The 23086-nt window shown below is 42.0% G+C and overlaps 1 protein-coding gene across 3 annotated transcripts in view; it reads right to left on the bottom strand.

The window, feature by feature from the left end:
- The window catches only part of CAMKMT (calmodulin-lysine N-methyltransferase), a 542173-nt gene that overhangs the window by 34408 nt on the left and 484679 nt on the right, over window positions 1–23086 (bottom strand). Inside the window, exons 10-11 of one of the 3 annotated variants that reach the window (XM_077134132.1) lie at window positions 12898–13029; window positions 6794–7396 (exon numbers count right to left, since the gene is read on the bottom strand). The exons of 1 other annotated variant lie outside the window; for it this stretch is intronic. In XM_077134132.1, the coding sequence (XP_076990247.1) occupies window positions 7319–7396; window positions 12898–13029 (210 nt within the window). In that variant the 3' untranslated portion in view covers window positions 6794–7318. Of the gene's footprint in view, window positions 1–6793; window positions 7397–12897; window positions 13030–23086 lie in introns of those variants that run through there. One more of the 3 variants, XM_077134133.1, reaches the window with a different exon arrangement.

Genomic DNA, 23086 nt, shown 5'->3' with positions numbered 1-23086 from the left:
CGCCGCTCTGGGGCTTTTTTCTTGTAGCTCCAGACAAATTAAAAACCTCCTTACCAGCCATTCATTCGGAGGCGGGCTCTTCCTTCCTCTGCAGGGGGGCTGCTGTGCTGGAAGGAGCTTGGATTCTGGGAGGCTGGCCCTCCAGGAGCTCTCAAGGAGGGGGAGCCTGCAAGAATGGAAAGAGAGAGGCCCTAACCCTGCCGAGATTGGCAGGCAGGGAGTGGGGGCAAAGTGCAGCCCAGGTCACTGGGAAAAAAGAAATCTCAAAGTAAGGGAGTGGGGGAAAGTTCCACTTTCAGCCTAATTATGAAAGAAGCCTGGGTAGAGAGGGGCGGGAGGGCCCAAAGAAGAGAGAAAAGGGAAGTGAGATGTCGGAGAGCAGAAAGAGATTCTCAGGGGGCACAAGCTATTGAAGGAGCAGAGGCAGGGAAAGGTGCCGCCTCTTCAAACAGGGGCTTGTTAATAACTGATTTTGAGAGACCCGGAAGCACATTTTGCCTCGGACTCCCAAAGAAAGTGGGGGGGGGGGGGGGGTGTTGCAAAATGCCCTATTAAGGGTGGGACGAATTGATTTCCCAAAGCAGCACAGTGCCATTTCCTCCAAATGCCCTCTCCAGTCCTCCTTAATCTGCCCTGGAGGCAGCAGGTGACCTCTGCACAGGCCCCTGGAGGCGCCTTTGTTCTGGGGCATTCTGCAGACCGCCCGCCCCCACCCCTTGCACCTGGGCAGTGTCTCAAAACGCACTTGTCCAGCCTTGGCTGCCCGGCCCGCTGGATGGGCGATGCCTTTGTATGGGAAAAGGCACAAGCCCCCAACTCTTGTTTTCCCTTCAGCTTGACACACTCGCTAATGGTTTTCCTGTTCACTTTGACAGCCCCAGAAACCCACCCCCGGGGAAGAAATAGACAGTTTACCCTGCAATATTTAATCTGGTAAGACGAGTTTGTGCTCGGGATACCACACCCACGAAACCCCGCTCTTCCGGGCCAGAGTCCTGCCATTCGGAAAGCTCCGCGCTGCCCTACAATCCCCAGGTGTTCCCTGCTGACTCCAATCTAATCCCTCTGAGGTTTGGTAATTTAATTGTCCGCATTCCCTTAACTATCTTCAGGACATAGCTTAAAAGAAAGACTAATAAGATTTATTAAGACAAGGTCTTAGACTTTGAACGCTTTTCCCATCTGCAAAACATATGAGTCAAGTTGAAGAAAACCGAAGGGGGCGCCGGCGGCGCTGGTGAAGACGTCCAAGTTTGGAAAAACAATGAGAAGTAATTAAAGTTCGTGCCAAGTGGGTCCAAACTATGTATTTATTTAGCCCTTGCAAATCAAATTCCCTGGGTTTTAGAAGAGCTCTTCCCCGAACATCTGTTATTCACATCAGTAGGACGACCGTCAGCCACTGTAAGATTTATGCAAACTAAAAGACTTCCCATGCTAAAGGTTAATGAAAATGTAATTTGAATAATGAAATCTCTCTGCGGACGCTCAGTTTACCGCGAGGACGCATTAAGAATTCGCTGGGTACCGCGGCTGGCGGCTGACGTCACAGGGGACATTTAAATGGGCGGGGCCAGGCTGCTCCGCGTGTAATTCTTTAAAAAATATAAAAGCCTCCCTCTTTCCCTCCCAGTCTCTCCAGCTGTAACAACTTCACCAACTGTCTTGGTTCCACTGAGAACCACTTGGTTCCATTCGAGGGAATCAGGAAGCAGAGAAAAGGTCACAAATAAGCACCTCAGGAACAATGAAAGCTTTCCTCTATGCAGCAGTGGGAGAGTTGCTAGAAAAACTGGAAAGGTATTAATCAGAAGTGGCTATAAATCCTCTGGAGTTTTGCTCTTATAAAACTCCTCGGAGAAAGTCTTGAAGGAAATGCAGGTCAAAGCCCAAAAAAGCTCTTGATCAGAGATTGCTGGAGGAAAATCTTCCCAGACGCCGTTTAATAGGCAGCAATCACCCCAGGAGTGGGAAAGCCAAGTACGCTTGAAACATGGTTGCAATTCCTAATAGGTCTTGTCACACTTAAGGCACTGCAAGCTCCATCCAACGAACAGCTGAAGCTAGCTGGCGATTCATAAAGCCAACAGTTTAAAGTTTATTATGATGAAAGCACTTAATGACAGCCATCGCTAGGGGCCCATCATTTATAAAGCTGTGCTGAGTATTAGACATGTAGCATGACCACCAATTTTATGTCACAATTGCTACCATAAAATGACCTTTGGTGATTTTTGCTGCATGTGGTGGACAGCTCTTCCTTCACATTAGTCCTCTGTGGCTTTCTTTGCAGACTATTATGCTGTCTAAAGCTTATTTGGCACTGTCGTGAGCCTCAACCCTTGTTATTACCCCGAAGGCCTGTCTAAAAAAAAAAAAAGGAACCTCATGCTTTATCACACTACTTCAATAATTTACAGTTCTTACCAGCCTTGGTTAGTGTAATATTTTAATGCAAATATGCTTTACCATTGCATTTTATTTATTTTTTTTAAAGTTCCCGTGTTCTGGCTAGTGCCATATCTGTTTGATGAAATTGGTTTCTTATTCCCTCCCTGCTCAGGTCTCATTGGATGGACACTGTTTTCCTTGGTCAGTTGAAAATACCCACAGAGGTTTAAATAGAAAAAAAAAAACAAAAGGTTAAACTTCCCTGAAGAGACATTTTTTTTTTAAAAGATACTTTGTATATAAACCCACCTAAAGCAGAGACACCAGTTCTTATTTTCTTACATCTAGTCCCAATGCAAATTTACATCTGAGTCACATTATTTAATTAGGCTTCCATTTTCCAATCTGCTTTGTGTAGTTAGGAAGTGTTTGAATACACAACCACTTTACTGCGCTGATGTAAACCACTGCAGAGAAAGTGGTCTGTCCATGCTATACCACCTTTAAATTGTGTATATAATTTTATAAATGATATAAAATCTGCTTCCAGTCCCTGGGGGGGAGGAGGAAGCTCCACAAGCATGGCACACCGCAATTTTGGAAGGATTTAAAATATGTGATTTCTGCTGGTACCTACTGTATTGGGTTTTATATAAAGCTTTTTTCAATAAGGTAAATTGTTACATGACAAACTCATCTTCCACCATTATCATCTGCTGTTTGTGTTTAACAACAGGAGTCCTGCTCTAACAAAACTGTTGTAATGGCTGTACAAATTACTCAGCTGAAAGCTTTTCACCAAACAAAACAGTATTAATCAGCAGTTCTTATGAAGGTGCTAATTAAAAACAATTTTCTTCCTCAGTTTGTAATACTAAAGCCATCTTCACTTGCATGGTTTCCAATATACAGCTACTGTATTTGCTCACACTTCAGGCCCTCTATTAACTATTGAATCTCCTATTAGCCATTTTATTACATTTCTGTTTACGAGCTTGTTGACATTTTAAAAGTCACAGTATGATCTGTTTTATCTATTAAAAATTTTATTAATTGAAAAGTCAGGGGGACAAAAAAGGCAAACAGATTCCAAATGCACAGACTTCCAAGGAAGAAAACACAGTAAGTATTTGGCTGAAGCCTAGGCAGCAACATCTCTGGGTAAAATGAAATCTGAGAATTAAAAGTAGCATGATCTGGTAAACACCAACACACTGGCACGCTGGAAATAGTCCACCAGGAAAATACATTTACCCTCTGTCTAAATTCGGTATCTAAGGAGACCCCGGTCTGGCTTTCAAATCCATCTTTTCTCCATGGAATCCATTCAGCATTATTATGGTATTTCCTACCATCTGGACTCAGGAGATTTTTTTTAATTTTTTTTTGATCTGTGGGTGGGGGGTGGGGGAGATACCTGGAATCTGGGGTCTGGATCCCAGATCTAGGCTCTAAACAGCAGCTTCATCTTTCCTGTGAGTGTGTGTACAGATGTCCACACATACATTGATTTGCTCCCCTGTTGTGGGCAGCCTGCCCCACCTCCCAGAGCCCAGTGCAAGGGTCTTACAAGACAATGCCACTGAATTTCCGGGCAGAGGTTGAAAAACAAGTCAAATGCTGACTAAGCACAAAGATAGACTCCACGGAAGTTGGGTTGATGGAAGGGGGGCACTTTTTTTCCTATTAAAAAAATTCCAACCCTTAGGAGAAGGTATGCTCCGCTTTGATAGGGGGGAGAAACAAAACAAAACAAAACACAGCACCTCCTGCCTATGGTATTAAAACCAGGTTCTTCAACTGTCAAAAGCAGTTAACTAGTTTAGGACAGACACCTGGCTGTTGAAATAGGGCTCCAGAGGGCCACTAATCCTTCCATTCACTCAGTTAACTGCTGGATCCCCCAAATTGATTCAACAGGTATGCAGTGGTAAATTCAGCCCATACTGAAGCCAAAGGGAAAATCAGCAAGGGGCGGGCAGCTCTTCTCTGAAAATACCCGAGGAATCAGCCAGAAAAGCTTTTATGGCCCCGACAAGTTTTCTGCTGAATACTGAGCACCTAAATTACCCTTCCCTAATGGAAGTTACATTTTCATGCTCAGTCAAAAAGCCAACAAAATACACGATTTATACAAAATAGCATCAACCTCTTAGGTAGTCTTTTCTAGCACTTTTATTCCAATTCACAGCATATGTCTTGCTATAAAATAAAATGTATTTCTTATAACCAACTTGTTTGTGGCTGTTCATATCACCGCCTTAGACTCCACCACTGGTGATACTAGAAACATTTTTGCATCCAACCAAATCTACTTAGTTCAACAAAGGAAAATCAGAAGATATGTGTACGCAGGGAAAAAGCATATCAAAATAATTCTTATGATTCCCTAACAGGCTTCCTTTTGAAACAAACGCAGGTATAATTACATAGACAACCATGGAATGGCTTATAGATTTTAACTGCAATTATACAACCCAACACGGCTGCATAGAAATAATTCTTAATCACAAAGTTCAAAAGGAATGTAAATGTCTGATCCTTTTAAGCAGTCATATTTTTCCTTTCTCGATATTGGCATTACATTACGATTTGAGAAAATAAAGTAAAACACTTTCACATATTCAATAATATGTGGCAGTTTCCTACAAACTTCCAAAAAGCCTGGACTAGGGATATTTCCAGGTGAGGATCCCAGAAACAGCAGACTGACGAAGCTCCTAACATTTCACAGGAGAGTCCCTAGGTTTTGGTCCCACAGTAATAGATTTCTGTACTGGGTATCCCTTGATAGAAACAGCTCAATTCTGAAATCCTTTTCCAAACTTAGGTAGCTATATATACTCTTCTCGAATACTAAAAACACAACAAAACAAAACCCTACTAGTTTACTTTTTAAAATACAATTTCTCCCTATAGAAATAAACTCTGGGTTTCTAAACCCATCACACACAAATGCAAATTGAATTCCTGGCAATTCAGGTAGTTTCATGGGAAGAAATGGAACTATTCTCATGGTCCTGCTATTGAATATTTAAGAGGAAATAATAAAAAAAAAGAATAGCCTATCTTAGGTGCTACTGCAGCGAATGGGTTTTTCTTTGTCTGGCAGATTTAGATGCAGGTTTTACGGAATAAATAATTTTTGCTGTATCTTCGCCAGTATAAGTGGAACTATCTACCCTGCCTTATGAAACATACTAAATTCTAATTTTTAAACAAGAACATGTGAAGCCAGTGTGCGACCTATACAATCACCAAAGGAGAGCTGCCACTAGCTGAACTACTCGGCTAAATGGCTGGTTTGCATTGCCCTGGTCTTTATCTGGTGCTGAGAATAGACTGCTGTTTTATCCAAAGAGGAATAAATTGCTGTTATTGTGATGTTAGCCCATCACTTGGCATTGCAATTCAAGTTTTTGTGAGAAAGAAATGTATGATCTAACTGCGACTTGACCTATGCCTTCTGAGATCCATCTAGGTGCTCTAATGGAGCAGAAAAAGTGGTGAATACAAGGACATGCAAACTGATGGTGAAAAATTTGTTTGATGATAGAAGTGAGCAGAGAAGACATTTGAGAGTCGCTGTTTTTATGACAGCTAAGTTTGTTTAACATGCAAAAGGATGCATCCCCAGTTTCCAACCTATCATTTTAATTGTATCACTAAAAATATGCTTTGCCTCTACTCGAGACGTGTGAGGATATATAGCTAACCTACTAATGACATTACTGCTAAAGTGGGCACAGATGATTCCTTACAGATAAACATCTGAATTTCTACAAAAGGCATTAGAGCATCCAGCGGAAGCACGAAGGCAAGGATGTGCTTGGTTTCCCTGCAGAAAATTCATTCTCTTAATCCTAGGTAGGACCTATTAAATGTTGTTTTTTTACTATACACTTGAGCCACAGCATATAACAATATATGTACTTATTTTAAATAAGATAATTGTGTGAATTCTTTTTTATCCCCCTTGCTGGAATCTAGTTTATCAAGCATTTATTCAGAATTTTTCTGGAAAGGACCTGCTTTGAAATAGGCCTGGAGAACAGCAGCAGTTAGATTTGAGCCCCGATAAAGGCTCACTTTTCATTCATAGTCACAGCCTAAATGTGCTCTTCTTGTACCTAAACAGATAATAAGCACTCAGCACACTCCCCCTCCTTGACACAACACACTGAGACTAATCACACATAATTGGAGAGGAGGAGCAGAGGGCTGGCCACGCTATTGTGTCCAGAGGACAAACGGTCAGTTTATGAGGCTTTGGACTGATGTAGTCATTTCTTATACATTTATAGGGAAAAAAAACATCCTGTTTAAAAGGGGGGAGGGGGGAGAATGAGAGAGATATGGGGGGAAGGGGGTAGAAGAGACAGATCAGGCAGATTCAATATAATTTACTTGAGGAAGATCAGAAACATCTGCTTTATTATTATCTTTTTTAACCAGGCAACAATCATGATTTCGGTTTACAGATTTAAAATGACCACCACCAAAAAGAGAACAAAATAAAAAATCTTAAATAAAAGGGGGACTGAGGCGGCAATCACCAAAAGAAATTCTGCCTCAATTAGAGGGAGAAATATTCAGGTTGCTCGCGAGTCAGATTCAAAACTTGGACAGGCTGCTTGTAAGTTTTTAAAGACAAACAAAGGTTTGGTGCAGGAAGGGCAGCAAGCAGGCTGAGGAGAGCAGGAGCTGGGGAGCCGGGCAAGGGTGGCCAAGGAATAATGTGGGTGAGGACGGGTGGGCTCCAGGACCCCCGTGTGGGAGGGTGCAGGGCCGTGGGAGCCCGGGCACTGGGAGCTCTGCAACCAGGCAGCCTGTGGCTTGCTGTATGGCAGACCCATCACGGATTCTGTTACTGTGAACATAGCCCACGGTGCACTTGACGCTTTCTTCTTCTAAGGAGCATACTCTTCTATACATTTTTGGTTAACATAAGCAGAAGTGGGTAATGAAGGTTTTCTTCATAAATGTCCTGGTTTTCTTTTTTCAACTGAAAACAATAGTAGAAAAATGAGGTGAGTGGACTCAGATTAAGAAGATTTACCTGTCAACTTTAATTGCATATAACGATGTCTTCTTAGATACATATCTATATAGATAGATAGATATCTAAGAATATATATATATATAGTTCTGGGGAAAAAATCACAGAAAAACCATTCAAATTAGTTCTCAGTGGCACTGACAAGATGGTACTGTGCATCTAGCTAGGGGTCATTTCTGGAGGGGGGGCTGGTAGAGTGTTTTTTCATAAATATCCCATCTGGATTTGTGACTTCTCTGAACTGAGGCACTTCACTGAAGGGGGAGCTGGGGGGCTCCTGCATGTCCCCCCACCCCCACCCCACCCCAGCCATTTGGCACAGAACTTTCTGCTCTCGGTCCTCTCGGCCCCGCCAGGGATTAGGGCAGGGAGGCATTTCAGATCAGCACCCATTTTGGAGACTGCAGCAAAACGTGGGCACAATGGAAAGGTTTGTGGGTCCTAAGACATTTCCAAGGCTCTCCAGCAGCTTCTTAGGGATTTTCATATTAATGATATGTAATGCAAAAATTATTTTCTCTGAGAACAGATTCTAGCAAATAAAGCAGCAGCATTCGATAACTGCTTCGATGATGTTCTGAGGGCCTTACCGTGACAGATTTTAAAATCCAAACAGTCTTCAATCTAATGTAGACTTTTCCTCAAGTGACCAGAATAATTTTGACAATTGTATTTGTATTTACTCTAGCTAGCAAAGAGTGATTTACTAATTATAAAGACAAATTGATATTTTTTGAGAATGTCACCAAATTGGTGCCTTTGAGCCATTTGTTAATCCATTTTTCAATTTATAAGGATCAGAAATAAATATTTATTTTAATTACACATGAAACCAATTCCTTTATTGTTTCAAGTCAAACATCTTTCCTCTCCGCAAAGCTAAATGAATGACTCCAACCTCACAGCTTCTTCGATTACTTGGTCTGAGGCATGTTAACTTGAATATTTGCTCAGCGCATGCTTCTTCTGAATCACACTCCCAAACTGTGACATGCCGTCACTCTTAAAGGCAGGAGTGAAGAACCCGCTTTCCCTTTTCCACTGGGCAACAGAAAGCCAATCCAGTCTTTACTTTCTAATCCACTTTCCTAAGAGCTGAGGGTGCTGCGATCATTAAAGCGACTTCAGTCCGTTTTCTTAGATGGAATTTGTTCTGTTTACAGATGATTCCTTCTCTGTTTAAAAGATCCTCATGGGTTTTTGTTGCCACCAAATTAGTGACAGTGATAATCCTAAACACAGGTCCTTCAAAGTCACTCCTTTATCTCATTTTTTAAAATGTGAAGATAAACCCGAACCCACTAATCGGGATGTACTTACTGTAAATACGTTGCCCTAGTGATGGAGGGACTCACGGAAATATTTTTCGGAGGGAAGAGGGGCCAAACTCACTAAATTCTTTCCTCAGGGATTGGGGATAAGGGAAAGTTGATTACTCAGCATGCGTCAGCTGACCTACTCACTCACAGTGCACTAATATACAGAGACTCAAATGAGCTCTTTATAAAGTCCCTGAGGTAATATGTGGGATAAATAATTCTTCTGTAAATATGGGCTAGCAATCACTTTTTACTTGGATTCTGTGCTGACCTCTGGAGGCCAAAGCAGAGGTGTCGCTGCTGGCAGGGGCCAGGGGCCAGCCTTGACACGGCTGCGGGCTCTTCCCACAAAGGGGAAGAGACGGCGGTCCCCCAGTGTGCCCCTATAAGCCACACCTGCTCGTTTCTAAATCAGGTCTGTCCTGTGAGGGCACTTGAACACCTACAAAGCTGTTAGGAAATACTTGCTTTGATGGGGGAATGTTATGGGTTTAAGAATAATTCCATTTACTAGTCTGTATTTCTTTGCCCAATTTAGAATTATAATTTTAAGAAATAAAAGCTCCTTGGGGAAAAAAAAGAATAAAAAGCAAATTGTGAATAAAACAATTTTCAATTTCATAGGTTAAAACTGGGTCTTCGAGGACTGAACTGAATTATACAGCTGCTATTAGTAGTAGCATTATGCCTTACTTCACAATTGGCTGTACCACGCTCAGCCTTATGGCGTGAGCAGCAGCAGCGGGAGTGGAGTTCAGACTGTTTACCCTTTACAGTATCCACAATTATCAACAGCACACCACACAGATTATAAGCACCAGCCACTTGTAATGTGGCATTTTGAATAGATAAGCAGAAGTGCAATATGGCTGTGCTTTTAACACAATGTACTGACTTCACAGCCCAGTGCAAGCCTGTTTTCATTACTAAGAAAATAAAATGGGCGCTTAGTGGTTTTGCAAAAGTTAAAAAAATTTTTTTTTAAAAAAGTAAAATTATTTTTTAAGGAATATTTGCATGAATGAGAATATTTTTATGAACTAATTTCGAGCCAGCTGTAATCCCTAGGTCACTCCACCTCACTAAACAATTTGCTATCCCACCTCCTAAAGGGTTTGAGGCACGCCATCAGGCAACGCAGTCGATTCCTACCCTGGAGGGGAACAGGAGGTTGGAGAGGAGAGGGAAGTGTTTTATTTTTTCTTCCCGTTGCCTGGATGAACCGAAAGCCAATATTTTAAAACCATACTACACCTCTGGCTGCCCGGAGCCCGAGCGCGCTGGTCGCATGGTGTGGCACAGTTTAACAAAAGCCCTGGCAGAAAAGTGCAGACTGGCAGCGTTTTGATTACAGGCTTGCTTTTTAACGGAAATAAAATTTCACAGTTAACAATGAGAGGTGAAAAGTTTAAGAGGCAAAGCTGTTCCTCCTGATCACCGACTGTTAATCAGCTTCATGGGTGGTTGCCTAAATCTGTAGGGTTCTTTTTTTTTTTTTTTCAAACCTTGCACTACTGCCAAGATTGTAACTAATTTTTCCCCCTGTTGTAAAAGGAGGGGTGAAAAAACTCGGCATAGAAGGCAGCTGTGTATGAGTGACGTGAGGCACTAATGCAGAGGGCAAAATTAAAATTCATGAATCTCTTCACAACCATTTGTGTAACAAGATTAAGACGGGACAGCGGAAAAGAGCGGCATTATCAGGCGTCTTACAGTCCTCCAGCTGGTTACGCTCTATTCCAACACAGTAGGGCTAAGAGGATAACACGCAGCCTGAAGGAAAACGCGGTTCCTCCATTTGGGAGCAGCCTCGTCCCAGGGACGATGGAGGCTTGACCAGAGCTGGAGAGGAAGAAAGCCGACTGCTGCTCAAGATGGAAAACTTTTAAGCCTGGCTGAACGTGGGCGGCAAACAAAAGCCATCAGCGTGGAGGTTCCCGGCGGCTGCGAGGCCCCTCCATGCACCCCACACCCCAGAGCAGCAAAGGAAGGGGCGCGGGTGGCAGGGGTGCTGGCTGCCGCCCAGGTGAAGAGCACATGGGCTTGGAGAGGAGCTGGGACTCTCCCCACACCCTCCGGCTTTGGCTTCGCTGTCAGGCCTCAGGTGACCCTTTCCGGGCAAAGGACTCCACTAGTGAGCCAGGGTTGGGTCACCGCGGGTATCTCCGGCTGGTCGGCACACAGCTGTCCCTGCTCCTGGAGCAGGGGAGCTGGGCATGATGTAGCATACAGGAGGCATTCTTTTGCTAGAAACAGTAAAATATCAAACCTGCTGAAATAGTTCTAATCACTAAAAGCACTTCTCAAGGATGCATGTTTATGAGCCATACCTATTACCAAGAGTCCCCAACTCTCCAGAGTATTCAGACAATGTTCTATTTCTTAGGAACAAAATACAATCTCCACCCCCCAACCCGGTGAAACAAGGAAAAGAGGAGAACTATTTCTTAGCCCAGTGCTGCAAGGAGTGAAATTTGACTTTTTCAGCAGGGATGAAGAGATAAAAATTAAGGTCACTTCATTATTTAAGGAAACTAATTTTTTTGGGGGGGGGGGGACAAATCAGCTTAGCAGTGATTATTTATGGAGCACTAACTGTGAGTGTGGTGTACAATACAAATGCAAGAGGCCTGGGCAGCGATCTGTGGAACGCGCTATGCCTTAGCAGGACAGAATACAAAGTTGGAAAGAAAAAGGCAAAATTGCTGTCCACTTTAGGTGCTGGGGCCTAAAGTTCTAGACAATAGAGAAGTGGGTCTGCCCCAGGGCACTTCAGGTCTTGCAGGGAGGAGACCAGGCTATCAGGCATAATGTCCACCATCTGCTAGTGGAAAAGCCCATGCCTTTGCTCTCCTGAGCTGCCATCGAGAAACGAAAAGCATTTGCTGTTCTGGGAAGGACATTGCTTTGAAGCCGCCATCAGCTGACTCTGCAGCTCCAGTGGGAGCCTGGAGAGAAGACCTCTTCTCTTGGTGAGGAGACCGTTCCCCACCAGGTAAAACCCTCAGAGCCATTCTATTTTTATTTTTCTGATTGTAAGCGATGGGCCTGATCCACCAGTGAGAGGAAGTGATTTAACTCCTTCAGTTCAGAAATCAACATTTTTCCCTCCAGAGCCTAAATGAAGCCCTGGGAACCTGAAGAAGTGAAGGTGTTTCCAGAAAGTGAGAATTTCCTTTCTCTTGCCTAGAAGATCAGAACTGTTTTGCATAAATGTTTCAAAAGTCAACACATTTCTACATTATACCATAGCCCTGGGTAATAAATAATGCTATTAATATTTTTCTGGGAGAAAATTAAGGTCAGGCCTTTATTTTTCTGCAGTAGCAACTTATAAAATCATGGCAACTCAAAGTCTCTTGTCAAGGTCAGATGAGCTCAGCAAAGGGAAATTTCTGTTAAGGCACAAAATTACATTAGTAATACATGTTATACTAGTAACTGTGACATGTCTTAGCAAACATGAGATTCCTCAAAAGTTTTTGGCAGAACACTTGCTTCTCGGTGTCCTATATTGCTCCACAACTATAAATAATAAAAAGGCTGATAACATTGCTTTATGTGAGTAGGCTTAGAAATCACTCTCAGATAAGTGCTTTTGACCTAAATCTTGTAGAGCCTCAATCTGACATATAACCCCACAACTGTGAAATTCTGTCTGAGATTTAACAGTCTCAAACTGCCAACTGACCCAGTCATAAAGCAAGTAGAGATAAAGATTTACAGTCCAACATGATACAATTAGACATTCCCCTTCATTTATTTCAGTGCAGCTAAGCATTTAACCTACTTAAAAGCTGGAGGCTTTTCATTAAAATATAAATGCTTGTTTATCATTCATTCTATGCTACCTCCCCTGCATCCTATAAATTAGTCTATTATGAATGAAAAGATTAGTTTGTTTCAGAAAAAGGAGTAAACAAGAATGGTTTCTGTAAAATCCTTCTAGATATGCAAAGATAAAAGATGGCTTTACCACACAAAATAATCAGATACAAATAGCTGTTCAGAAGTAGCACACCTAAGGAGTACTTTAATCAAATATTTAGGTTACCTGCCAAAAAGACCATGATCTCTTCAAAATGCAATGCGGATTAAAGTGTTATCTAACACAAGCAGAAAACTAACCTTGGAGTGGAAGTCTGAAATGTGTTCATCATAATTTTCATGTCTTTGGGTAGAGAAACCAGCTTTTTCAGCTAGATTGCAAAACTGGTTTAAAGTATTCCCTCGGCGTGGGGCGAATACCATTGCTTTCCCCTAGAACATTGAAAGGAAATTTACACATTTTAAAACTGGAAGCCAACCAAACACAACAGACATTGGTCAAAGCATTTAATGCACTGTTCTCAGGCAGAAAAATCCAATTGTTCTCGAGACATTCACATAGGATGGTCATTCAAAATGAGAGTTGTTTCGGGGATAGATATTCCTCAAATAAGAAAAATATGTATGTATTTTTACATTCAAATGGCCAGTTGCCATGTCTTAGCCTTTAAAAACAATACATATAATAAACGAAATCAGATCTGTTTTGCATATAACTTTTCAAAAGTCAACATACTTCTACATCATTTCATAGTTCTTGGTAATAAATAATGCTATTAATATTTTGCCAGGAGAAAATTAAGAAAACATGACTGAAAGATTTGTTTTGTACATTACAAACCTCACTGAGCCTAATGGTTTAAACTGTTGGCTAGATTTTAGTGCCTGGTCCAGGGCAGTGCCACCCACCTCGTGACTCCTTGACAGGTGAGGACACATACACAACACAGCTCCCAGGTATGTGGTAACAGGTGCACATACATGCACTTTAGTGTACCCTATAAAATTCAATACCAAGGAATCCTCCATAGAGACAAGCAACCAAAATCCACAATCCCTATTGAAAAATTTGCACATTTCAGTCCTGCCACCAGCCTTTTCTGTGACCATGCTGACAAAGACAAGGTTACAAGATCTTGGTTTTCAACTTCACTGAATCTCTCATAATGGTCATTATTATAGCAAAACAGATCCTCACGGTACTCAGATGACTGCTTTTCAAAGAAAGAGGTGCAGTGAGGGTAAACAGGCTATCAAAAATAAACTGCACAATCTTATGAGATTGTTGTAGTGGGGAGAATGAGAGGACTTGAATAAAGTATATACCTGATTTCAGAAGACCATCTGACATGAGACTTCAGGATGATTGCTCGCTAACTACTGGGGTGCATGGAGATTTTTCCTCCCTCTCCTCGATGTGCACAGGATGGCCAAACTTCAGAATCCTTTTTCTTGTTTTTTTAAGCTATCTCTATGCTTCTGTTTATTTCAAGGCACTTCATATCTATGCTATACCACTTCAGGTTTTGAGGAAATTGCAAAAATATATCTCAGTTTCTTATGAAAGATGGTGTATCATTCACAACTACCAACCATTTACTGAGCATATGGAATGTTTCAGACACTGTCTCCTCTAATTTTTTTTAAACTTTTAATTGTAGTACACATACATAGAACTCAAAATTTCCCATGTTAATCACTTTCAAGAGTGCAACTCATTGACGTTGATTACCTTCACAATTTTGTGTTATCATCACCACAATCCATTACCAAAACTTTTCATCACCCTAAACAGAAACACTGTACTCATTAAGATTAAGAGTAACTCCCCATTCCCCTCCATCCCACTCACCACCCCATGTCTCTGGTAACCTCTAATCTACCTTGTATCACTATGAATTTGCTTATTCTAGGTATTTCAGGTAAGTGAAATTATACAGTAGTCCTTTTGTGTCTGGTTTATTTCACTCAATATGATGTCTTCAAAGTAAATCCATTCCTTTTTACAGTTGAATAATATTCCATTGTGATAAACATTTTGTTTATTCAAACTGTTGATGATACTTGGGTTGCTTCTACCTTTTGGTATTATGAATAATTTCTATCTCCTTTAATCTTCAAGCTACCCCTACAGTATTACCAACCCCATTTTACAGGGAGGAAACTAATGCTTAGAGACGTTGAAGAGTTGGCTCAAGGTGACACAATTAGTAGGATTAAGAGCTTATCCACCTGACTCGAACGCCAATGCTCTTTTCACTACACCAGGCAGTCTCTTTATCAATAATAGTGACGGCAATAATAATAGCTACCATTAGGCTAGGCACCTCACAAACCCACCCTTTAATCACTTCAACACTCTTTTCAACAACTTTATAAGGTAGGCACAATGTTTTAAAGATGATTTATTATATTGAGAAGGGTTTGAGGAGTTTGAGGAACTGTGTGGTAGAAAGGGTTCTGGACATAAAGGGAAACTTCACCATTAAACAGTTGTGTCAATCAAAAAACTATCATAGAATTGTTGAGCTAGATGGGTTTTCTTGAAGATGACATAGTTCTGATCTCATTTTGCAGATAAAAACTTTAGCTGACCCACTGAGTTTTTTATCCATCAAATGGAAGGAATAGAGCATCTTCTTTTTTTTAAACCAGCAAGTTGTGAAGACCAAATGAGACCACGGATGAGAAATAATTTGAAAAATAAATAGGTTATGCAAATGTAACATCAGAAAAATCCACATTACCTAACAATGCCATATAAATTCTATCAATTCTCTCTCCCTCTCTCCTGCCCCCCATGTACCTGCAAGAAAATGCACTGATACACTGGTTCTGGACTTCAAGTGTGTTTTCCTACTGTGTTTACATAGATATATGCACACTCAGGCACATAATTACAGTAGCACCAATCATGCCACTACACACTTAAGTTTCCATCTGCTTTTCTGATATTAATTGCTAGTTTCAAAACTTAGTAGCAAAAATTCATTTTGATGTGAAACTAGATATGGTCTCATCAGGGGAGCATAAGTTTCCATAAAAAAAAGAAAGAATACTAGTAGGTCATTCTAATCATTTCTCAGAGCTGGATGCCATTCTTGGTTTTTGCATAATAGAAGTTATCTTATTTTAAAGTCACCTACAAAAATTGTCATACAATTAAAGAGTCATTTTTTTTTTTTACATGGGCAGGCACCGGGAATCGAACCCAGGTCCTCTGGCATGGCAGGCAAGAATGGGCCACCTTGGCCCGCCCAACAGTCATTTTTAAAAGTTATTTATCTAAGGTACATATCGCAGATTTTTACAGGGCTACTGGTTTCTGGGGTTAAGATTATGTTTGCCTTCCAGAAGCACATGCCCCCTTGACCCACCCCTGCCCCCACGTGGGTTGCTGTGAGCTCGAAGGGTCTGCAGCTAAGCAGGGAGGACTGCTCTGCCTGCAGGCATGTGTTTCCTCCTTCAGATCTCAGCTTGCTGTCCTTCCCTAACTACCCAATCTAAAGCAGCACCCACCATCACTCTACACCCCACTTGGGGCGACCCACATTACATCCTTATTTGTTATTGCCCACCTCTTCTGGCTGGAATGTGCCCTCCGTGACATCAGGGTCTGCAGATATTTTAGTCACTGCATTTTCTCAAGGCCTAGCCTATAATAGGTACTCAATAGATATTTGTTGAGAGAAAAAATTAAATCTCAATGCTGAATAAGTCTTTGGAAAGTCAAAAGCCACATTCTATTTATTCTTTTTAACAGATTTGTCCCAAGAAGCTTTTATGGAGTCAGCTGCTAGGACAGGATTTCAAAGAGGAGCATATTTTGCATAATATTGTACCCACAAGACGGATAAACAGTGAGCAGTAATTGTAATCCATTGTTACTCAATTATGAGCTTTATGTTGTTTTTCATTTCATTGTATACAGATACCTATTCTAGTTTGCTGGCTGCTGGAATCCAATATGGCAGAAATGGAATGGCTTTTAAAAATGGAAATTTAATAAATTATTAGTTTACAGTTCCAAGATTGAGAAAATGTCCCAGTTAAAGCAAGTCTATAGAAATGTCCAGTCTAAGGCATCTAGGGAAATATACCTTGATTCAAGAAGGTTGATGAAGCTCAGGGTTTCTCTCTCAAGTGGAAAGCCACACAGCGAACAGGATCAGGGTTTCCCTCTTGGCTGGAAGGGCACATGGTGAACATGGCATCATCTGCTAGCCTCCTCTCCAGCTCCCTGGGAGGCATTTTCCTTCTTCATCTCCAAAAGTCGCTGGCTGGTGGACTCTGCTTCTCATGGCTGCGTCATTCTGCTCTCTCTCAATCTCTCTTTCTCCAAAATGTTTCCTCTTTTATAGGATTCCAGTAAACTAATCAAGACCCCACTCTAATGGGTGGAGACACGCCTCTAGCTAATCCAGTTTAACAACCACTATTGATTAAATCACATCTCCAGGGAAATGATCTAATTACAGTTTCAAACATACAATACTGAATAGGGATTAGAAGAAATGGCTGCCTTTACAAAATGAGATTAGGATTAAAACATGGCTTTTCTAGGGTACATACATCATTGCAAACCAGCACAACACCTCTGAGATACGGGATAATATTTAGGGGTGAAAATAGTACATCATCCATTCATTCCATAAACACCTACTGAGTCCTACCTACTACAGCACCTCATAATGAATGGTTTCAGAAAGCCCAGTACCCCTAGTGCAGCAGGATATTTCATCTGGTACAGAGAACTATGCCCTACAATTTAGGCTGCAAAAAATCAAAACAAGAAAAAGGATATAGATTTCAAATTAGCCCATCACTTTAGAAAAATTATTTTCAATTTATCAAAGCACAACTTTCTAAGTAGTCACAATCACAGAATCATCTTAATCTCAGAATGAACATTCAATTGGATGTAAAATTTTGACTGATGAGCAGAAATTTGAACGAATTCATTTATCGCTAGAGAGAGGAGAAAGGAGAAGTTTCACTAAACAACAATGACTTTGTTTACATTGTGAGCTCAATTGTTATTTTGCTAGAATAATCTATATTCATTTTTAAAGGGTTTGTACTTCTGGAAAAAATAAGTATGCATCAAATTTCTTTTAAAAGGCATATGCTATGCTAATGAGAAGCTTTTATTCCTTTTTCATTTCTAGGCAACCAACTCGTAAATACTAATGACAAGTGTTAAGCTTATACTTATTTTCTATTTCCTTATTTGCCAGGGCTACCATGACCAAGCACCACAGACTGTTGACTTAAATGACAGAGATGTACTGTCTCATGGTTCTGGAGGCTAGAAGGCCAGCATCAAGGAGGCAGGAGGACCACGCCTCCTCTTAAAGGGGAGAATCTGTTCCATGCCCCCCCCCCACTTCTGGTGGGCAGCTGGCAATGCATGGCATTTCTTGGCTATTGGTGGCTTAACTCAATCTCTGCCTTAGTCGCCTGGCTGTCTTTCTCTCTGTCTCTATTTCTGTCCATGTCCAATTTCCTCTCCTGGTAAGGACACCAGTTATATTGGATCAGGACCCACCCTAATCCAGTTTGGCCTCATCTTAACTAATAACATCTTTGAAGATCCTATTTACAACAAGTTCATATTCATAGGACTGAGGTGTAGGACTTGAACAAGCCTTTTTTTTTGGGGGGGGGTGCATTTCAATCCATAACACCTGGTTTCTGAGATGCTTCCTTTGCTACATCTCTCTCTCTCTCTCTCTCAGCCAGCCTTCAGTGGCTCTCCACTACCCAGATGATAAAGCCTCATCTCCTCATCTCAGTGTTCTTGGCCTTTTATAAACTGGTAACCTAAATGAACTCTAACCTTATCTCTTGTCCTTCCCTGGCCTTACTCCCAAATCGCACACACACTCTTACATTCCAGCCGGGGCAAACTGTTTGGGTCCCCAAACACATCCTGCTTTTTCATGCTCTACACATATAAGCACTGTTCCCTCTGTGAGGGATGCTCCTTCCTTCCCTTTTCTCTGAGGCTTAGAATGCTCTTCTCACTAAGGCCAAATTCACTGCAACTGCCTTGAGGGAAACCTTTCTAGACTTACTCAGGCCTTCAGCACTCTTTACTCTCTGCTCTCTTCTGGTTCCTCTTTCCTAGGACCCACCATGCATTGTAATACTTGTAATGTATCAATCTGCCCTGCCAAACTATGAGATTCTCCCAGTGCTCTTTATTCATATTTATACCCCTAACCCCCTTATTCCTCAGCACACTGCTAGGAACACAGGAGTTGCTCAACAATGTTTCATGAATAAAGTCAGAGTCCAAACCTTGAGGATCTCCCATTCTACTGGAGATGTAAATTAGGAAAAAAAAAAAACACAAAAATACACCAGATGTTATATGATTAGATGCTGTGTGGTTCCAAGCCATCCTGTACTGTCCACTATAGTTCCTCCCGGGTGTGTGTGCATTGCATCTCTCCTATCCTTGGGGGCAGACTCCATGCCTTGTGTCTTGGTATTCTCTGAGCATACAGAGCTGCACGTGCTGACAAAGACCAGATGAGCTTTAGGACTCCTTAGGGCTGCAGCCCCTGCTCTGAGGGTCTTGAAACCATCCGGAAGTTCTCCATTCCTACAACTGATGTTTTAAGAGCACTCCTACAACTGGCTGACCTAGTATAGCCAGACATAGCTTTCCACCAAGAACAGGTGAGGATTTGCTGGGCATCAGACCCAGCAAGCACATAAGAACCCAGGTGTCTTTTAGCACCATCTCTGTTCACCACACTGAGCCTACACTCACTCAGGGCAACCTTCCCGAGACAAGCAAAAACTGACGTTTGTACAGATGTGTGTAGAGATGTTAGATTTTTTTTTAAATGAGGACATTTATCAGTAAAAATAAAAATGCTCTTTTAAAATGAGTCCATGATTTACATTTATAGCCCTATATAGGTTTATATAGGCGGGACTACAGGAATTTGGCAGTCAGTTCGGGCCAGTTTCTGAAGAAGGTTAAACGAATTTCACAGTTAGATTGTTGAACTCTTGACAGTTGGTTGGCAGCAGTAACAAGCTGGAGAGCTGTCCACAGTGTATCCCAATCCATCTCCTCATCTCCTTGCGTAAACTGAACACTGCCCAGCTGGCCTGACTCCCCTGTGAACTCCAAGCTAATTCAGAGGAACATTATTAGATACTATTTTTTTTTGGTTGTCATTTCTGGACTAAAGTTCAACTTGCAGACTGCTGTGATCACATTTTAAATTACACTTGGATCCTCTGATATTGAACATGGCTGTTGTCACAGACTTTAGGGAACCCAATGACAGGGAGGCACCCTATCAATCATCAGCAACAAGGAGCTACTCACTGGAGATAAAGGGGGCTACAATGCATTTTGAAATGAGTAAAATTTGCTGATTTCATTCCTTTTTAGTATCAGTTCTTTTATTTTTATCTTTTAACTTTGCTAGAGAGTCCCTTATAGCATTCTGGCGGATTCAACTGATTTTACACTTCCTCTAAACCAGCAAGTTGAGGAAAGCTTCCATTTCGTTCAGATGGCAGATATTTCCTGCTGAAACTTGGGGCTTCCTGTAATGAACTTCCTAGGCACAGGTGTGTGTTTGGCCGTGTTTGGCCGAGAATCTAAACATGGTCCCTGGGCTAAGCCAGGAGCCTATCTTGGTGGTTAAGCTCTCCAGGGGCCTGCCTCCCTTCATTCATGATCCCACAATAAAACCTGAAAGGCAGAGAAACTCCTCTCCACCTCTCTTCTTCGCTTCTGGACCCTCTGGCTGCAGATAGCCCTTCCCAGAAATCAAGGAATCACATTCCCCAAAAAGGGCAGAATTTTTTTCCACAGCTTGACATGTGAATCTTCATGTTGCAATTATTCCATTCTTGCCATAGTAGTACTCTTTCTCTTACCTTAGCCAGTGGAGACTTCTGGTAGTAAAAAATGTATCATTTTCACCCATCTTCCCAGGCCCAGTGGAGGGCTTACTGTGGAAATTCAGGGCGTGTGCAGCAAAGAAGCAACAGGACTAGTTGTTGCAGAAATTGTCAAAGTCCAGGTCAAGAAAATGGTAGATTCCCCCTCCCATCAGCAATTTTTCAAGGAAGATGTATGGAAAGAGCCCCCTATATTCTATATTCACCACAGTCAAGAGTCTCCCTAGTTCTTCCACGAAGTGCTAAGAGCTAATTTTGATTCACAGCTTTATAATGCATTTGCTTGTTTACTCCCCATTTCATAGATGAGAAACTAAGGCTTAGAGAGGTGACTCTAGTAAAGCTCAGATACGAACTTCGGCTTTCTGTCTGCAAAGCCCAAGCATGCCTTCGCTCTGCAAGGAGGACCTAGGGTTTTTAGCACTGACAGAGAGCTACAGGAGCATGTGTGAATTCCCTCACTTTCCCATCACTGGGAAAGCAGGGCTAAGGGGAGGTGATTCAGAGCCTCCGTGCAAAACAGGGCCTTCTGTCACTCAGGCCTCCCATCAGCCATGACAGGGTCCCTTAAGACAAGTGTCTCATGTATATTAACCTTGAAAAGCTGATACAGTAATGAGAGAGAATTAGCTGTCATTATGGAGCACCTCCTCTGTTTATTCCTGCCTTTTTACAGGTGAGGAAACGCAGGCTCAGGGAGGCTAGGTAATTAGAGCAGATTTGGGTCTTGTTTTCTGAAGTCTTTCCACCCACTATGTTTCACCTTCAGAAACTGGGGCCTTCCTATGAACTTAAAGCAGTTGGCTAATGTACATCATTTGCTGAGAACACAGAGAACTTGCTGTATTTGCACTGAAATTTGCTGAGACTTGAATCCATGAGAACTCAAGATCTACTAATGCAGCTCCTGACGCTGTTTTCTTCTGGGGCCCTGTGCCACCTTCAGCCTCTGGGCTACAACACCAGGGAGGAGTTGGCAGGGTTGAAGAGAACATTAAAACCATCTCTAATTGTAGCAATAAAACTTTTAGCATTATCTTAGCCTTGGATTGTGGCTTCCATAACATGTATACTCAGCCTATGAGTAGAACTGCCAGCACTGGGACTTAAAAAGAAAAGAGTCCAGTTTTGCCTCTGGTTAAACCCAATCTGTGGGAACCCTTCCTGCCCACTGGTACAGGAGGTAGAACTGCTGCCATTCACTCCCAAGTCCAAGTGACCCTTTCCAGGTCCATCTGGGGAGAGGACCAGGGAGCGGAGTGCTCTGCCCTCCAGACCTTTGGACGGAGATCAGATTCCTGGGTGGTAATTTTGATATGTCCACACACCATTCACAACTTGAAGCTCACCTCTTGTGGGTTTCCCCTTACCCCTTAGGCTGGAATACCTGGCAGCCTCGTGCAACAGCATCTTGTAAGGGACACAAGTTAGGCCACCTGCTCCCATTTCTACTACTGTGGGTTGGTGTGGACCCCTCTGATTTTGTCTCTCCACTCCTCACATTGCATGGGTCCCATTGCATGAGGACCTCCTGGGTCCTGCCTCATCCTTCTCTGTGAGGAGTATCAGCTATTAATAGGACTGCTACCCTCCTTCAGAGGGGGCCTGTGTGAGGAGACTCACTTCAGACAAGGGAGGAACATGGTTCAGGGTTTAATAGAGAGTACAGGAGAGCTGCTGGAGATTCCAGTCCAATTGGCATTTAGCTGGGGCAGTTTCCCATTTCCAAGGTTACTACAAAATGGAGTATTTGCCACAAATAACTTTTGGATGGTGCTGGTGCTGAGTGAAGTACTGTTTGTGCAGTGTGAGATCCAGGAGTCCTTGAAAGCACCATGTTTATGTATAATACATTTCCATGCAGGCCTTTCCTGGATAGGAATGTCACTGCCCTTTCTGAAAATCCTGCACTTGCAAATTCTCACAGGAATTACCCAAGGCTAGTAGGGAGAGAGAGGTGGGGTGAAGAGGCCCCAGATTCCTTCTACCCTCAACTTGGGTCGCTCATTCAGCCGTGTCAGCAGCCATTAGTAGCTTGGAGCATGCCCCTTCCTTCCCTCAAGACTCACTACCCACCTCACAGGGGAACTGCAAAGGCCAATTTAATTTAGTTGATTACCACTTAAAAAGCTGTGGTTACTCCTCAGAGAGGCCTGTTTAAAGTTTCTGTGCTATATACAGATGGCAAAATAAAAAGCAACAGTGTATAAAGCAAAGAATGATTATCAAATTGCTCTGGGAATCTTCAAAGCACAAAAGACTTAAAAGAAAGATTGAAAGGTGTTAGTCTATAAATTTCACTGAGATCAGGAAACTAGAGCAAACCTTTTAAAAGACTTTAGAAACAAACTTTAGAAACACTTCATACCCACACCCCCTATATACATACATATGCAAACATGTATACACACGCACACATACCTATATTTGCAGTCTTTTCCCAGATATATGTGAGTTCCTGGCTGAGATCACATTGTTAACCTATTTTAAATTTCTGTTGCACAGCAAGAGTCTTATACACTTATGAGATTTTTTTTTTAATGCCTGAGCTTTA

Source organism: Tamandua tetradactyla, chromosome 17 (genome assembly GCF_023851605.1).
Source record: "Tamandua tetradactyla isolate mTamTet1 chromosome 17, mTamTet1.pri, whole genome shotgun sequence".
Taxonomy (NCBI): domain Eukaryota; kingdom Metazoa; phylum Chordata; class Mammalia; order Pilosa; family Myrmecophagidae; genus Tamandua; species Tamandua tetradactyla.
The sequence above is the reverse complement of the archived record's forward strand: the minus strand, read 5'-3'. Positions and strand labels throughout refer to the sequence as shown.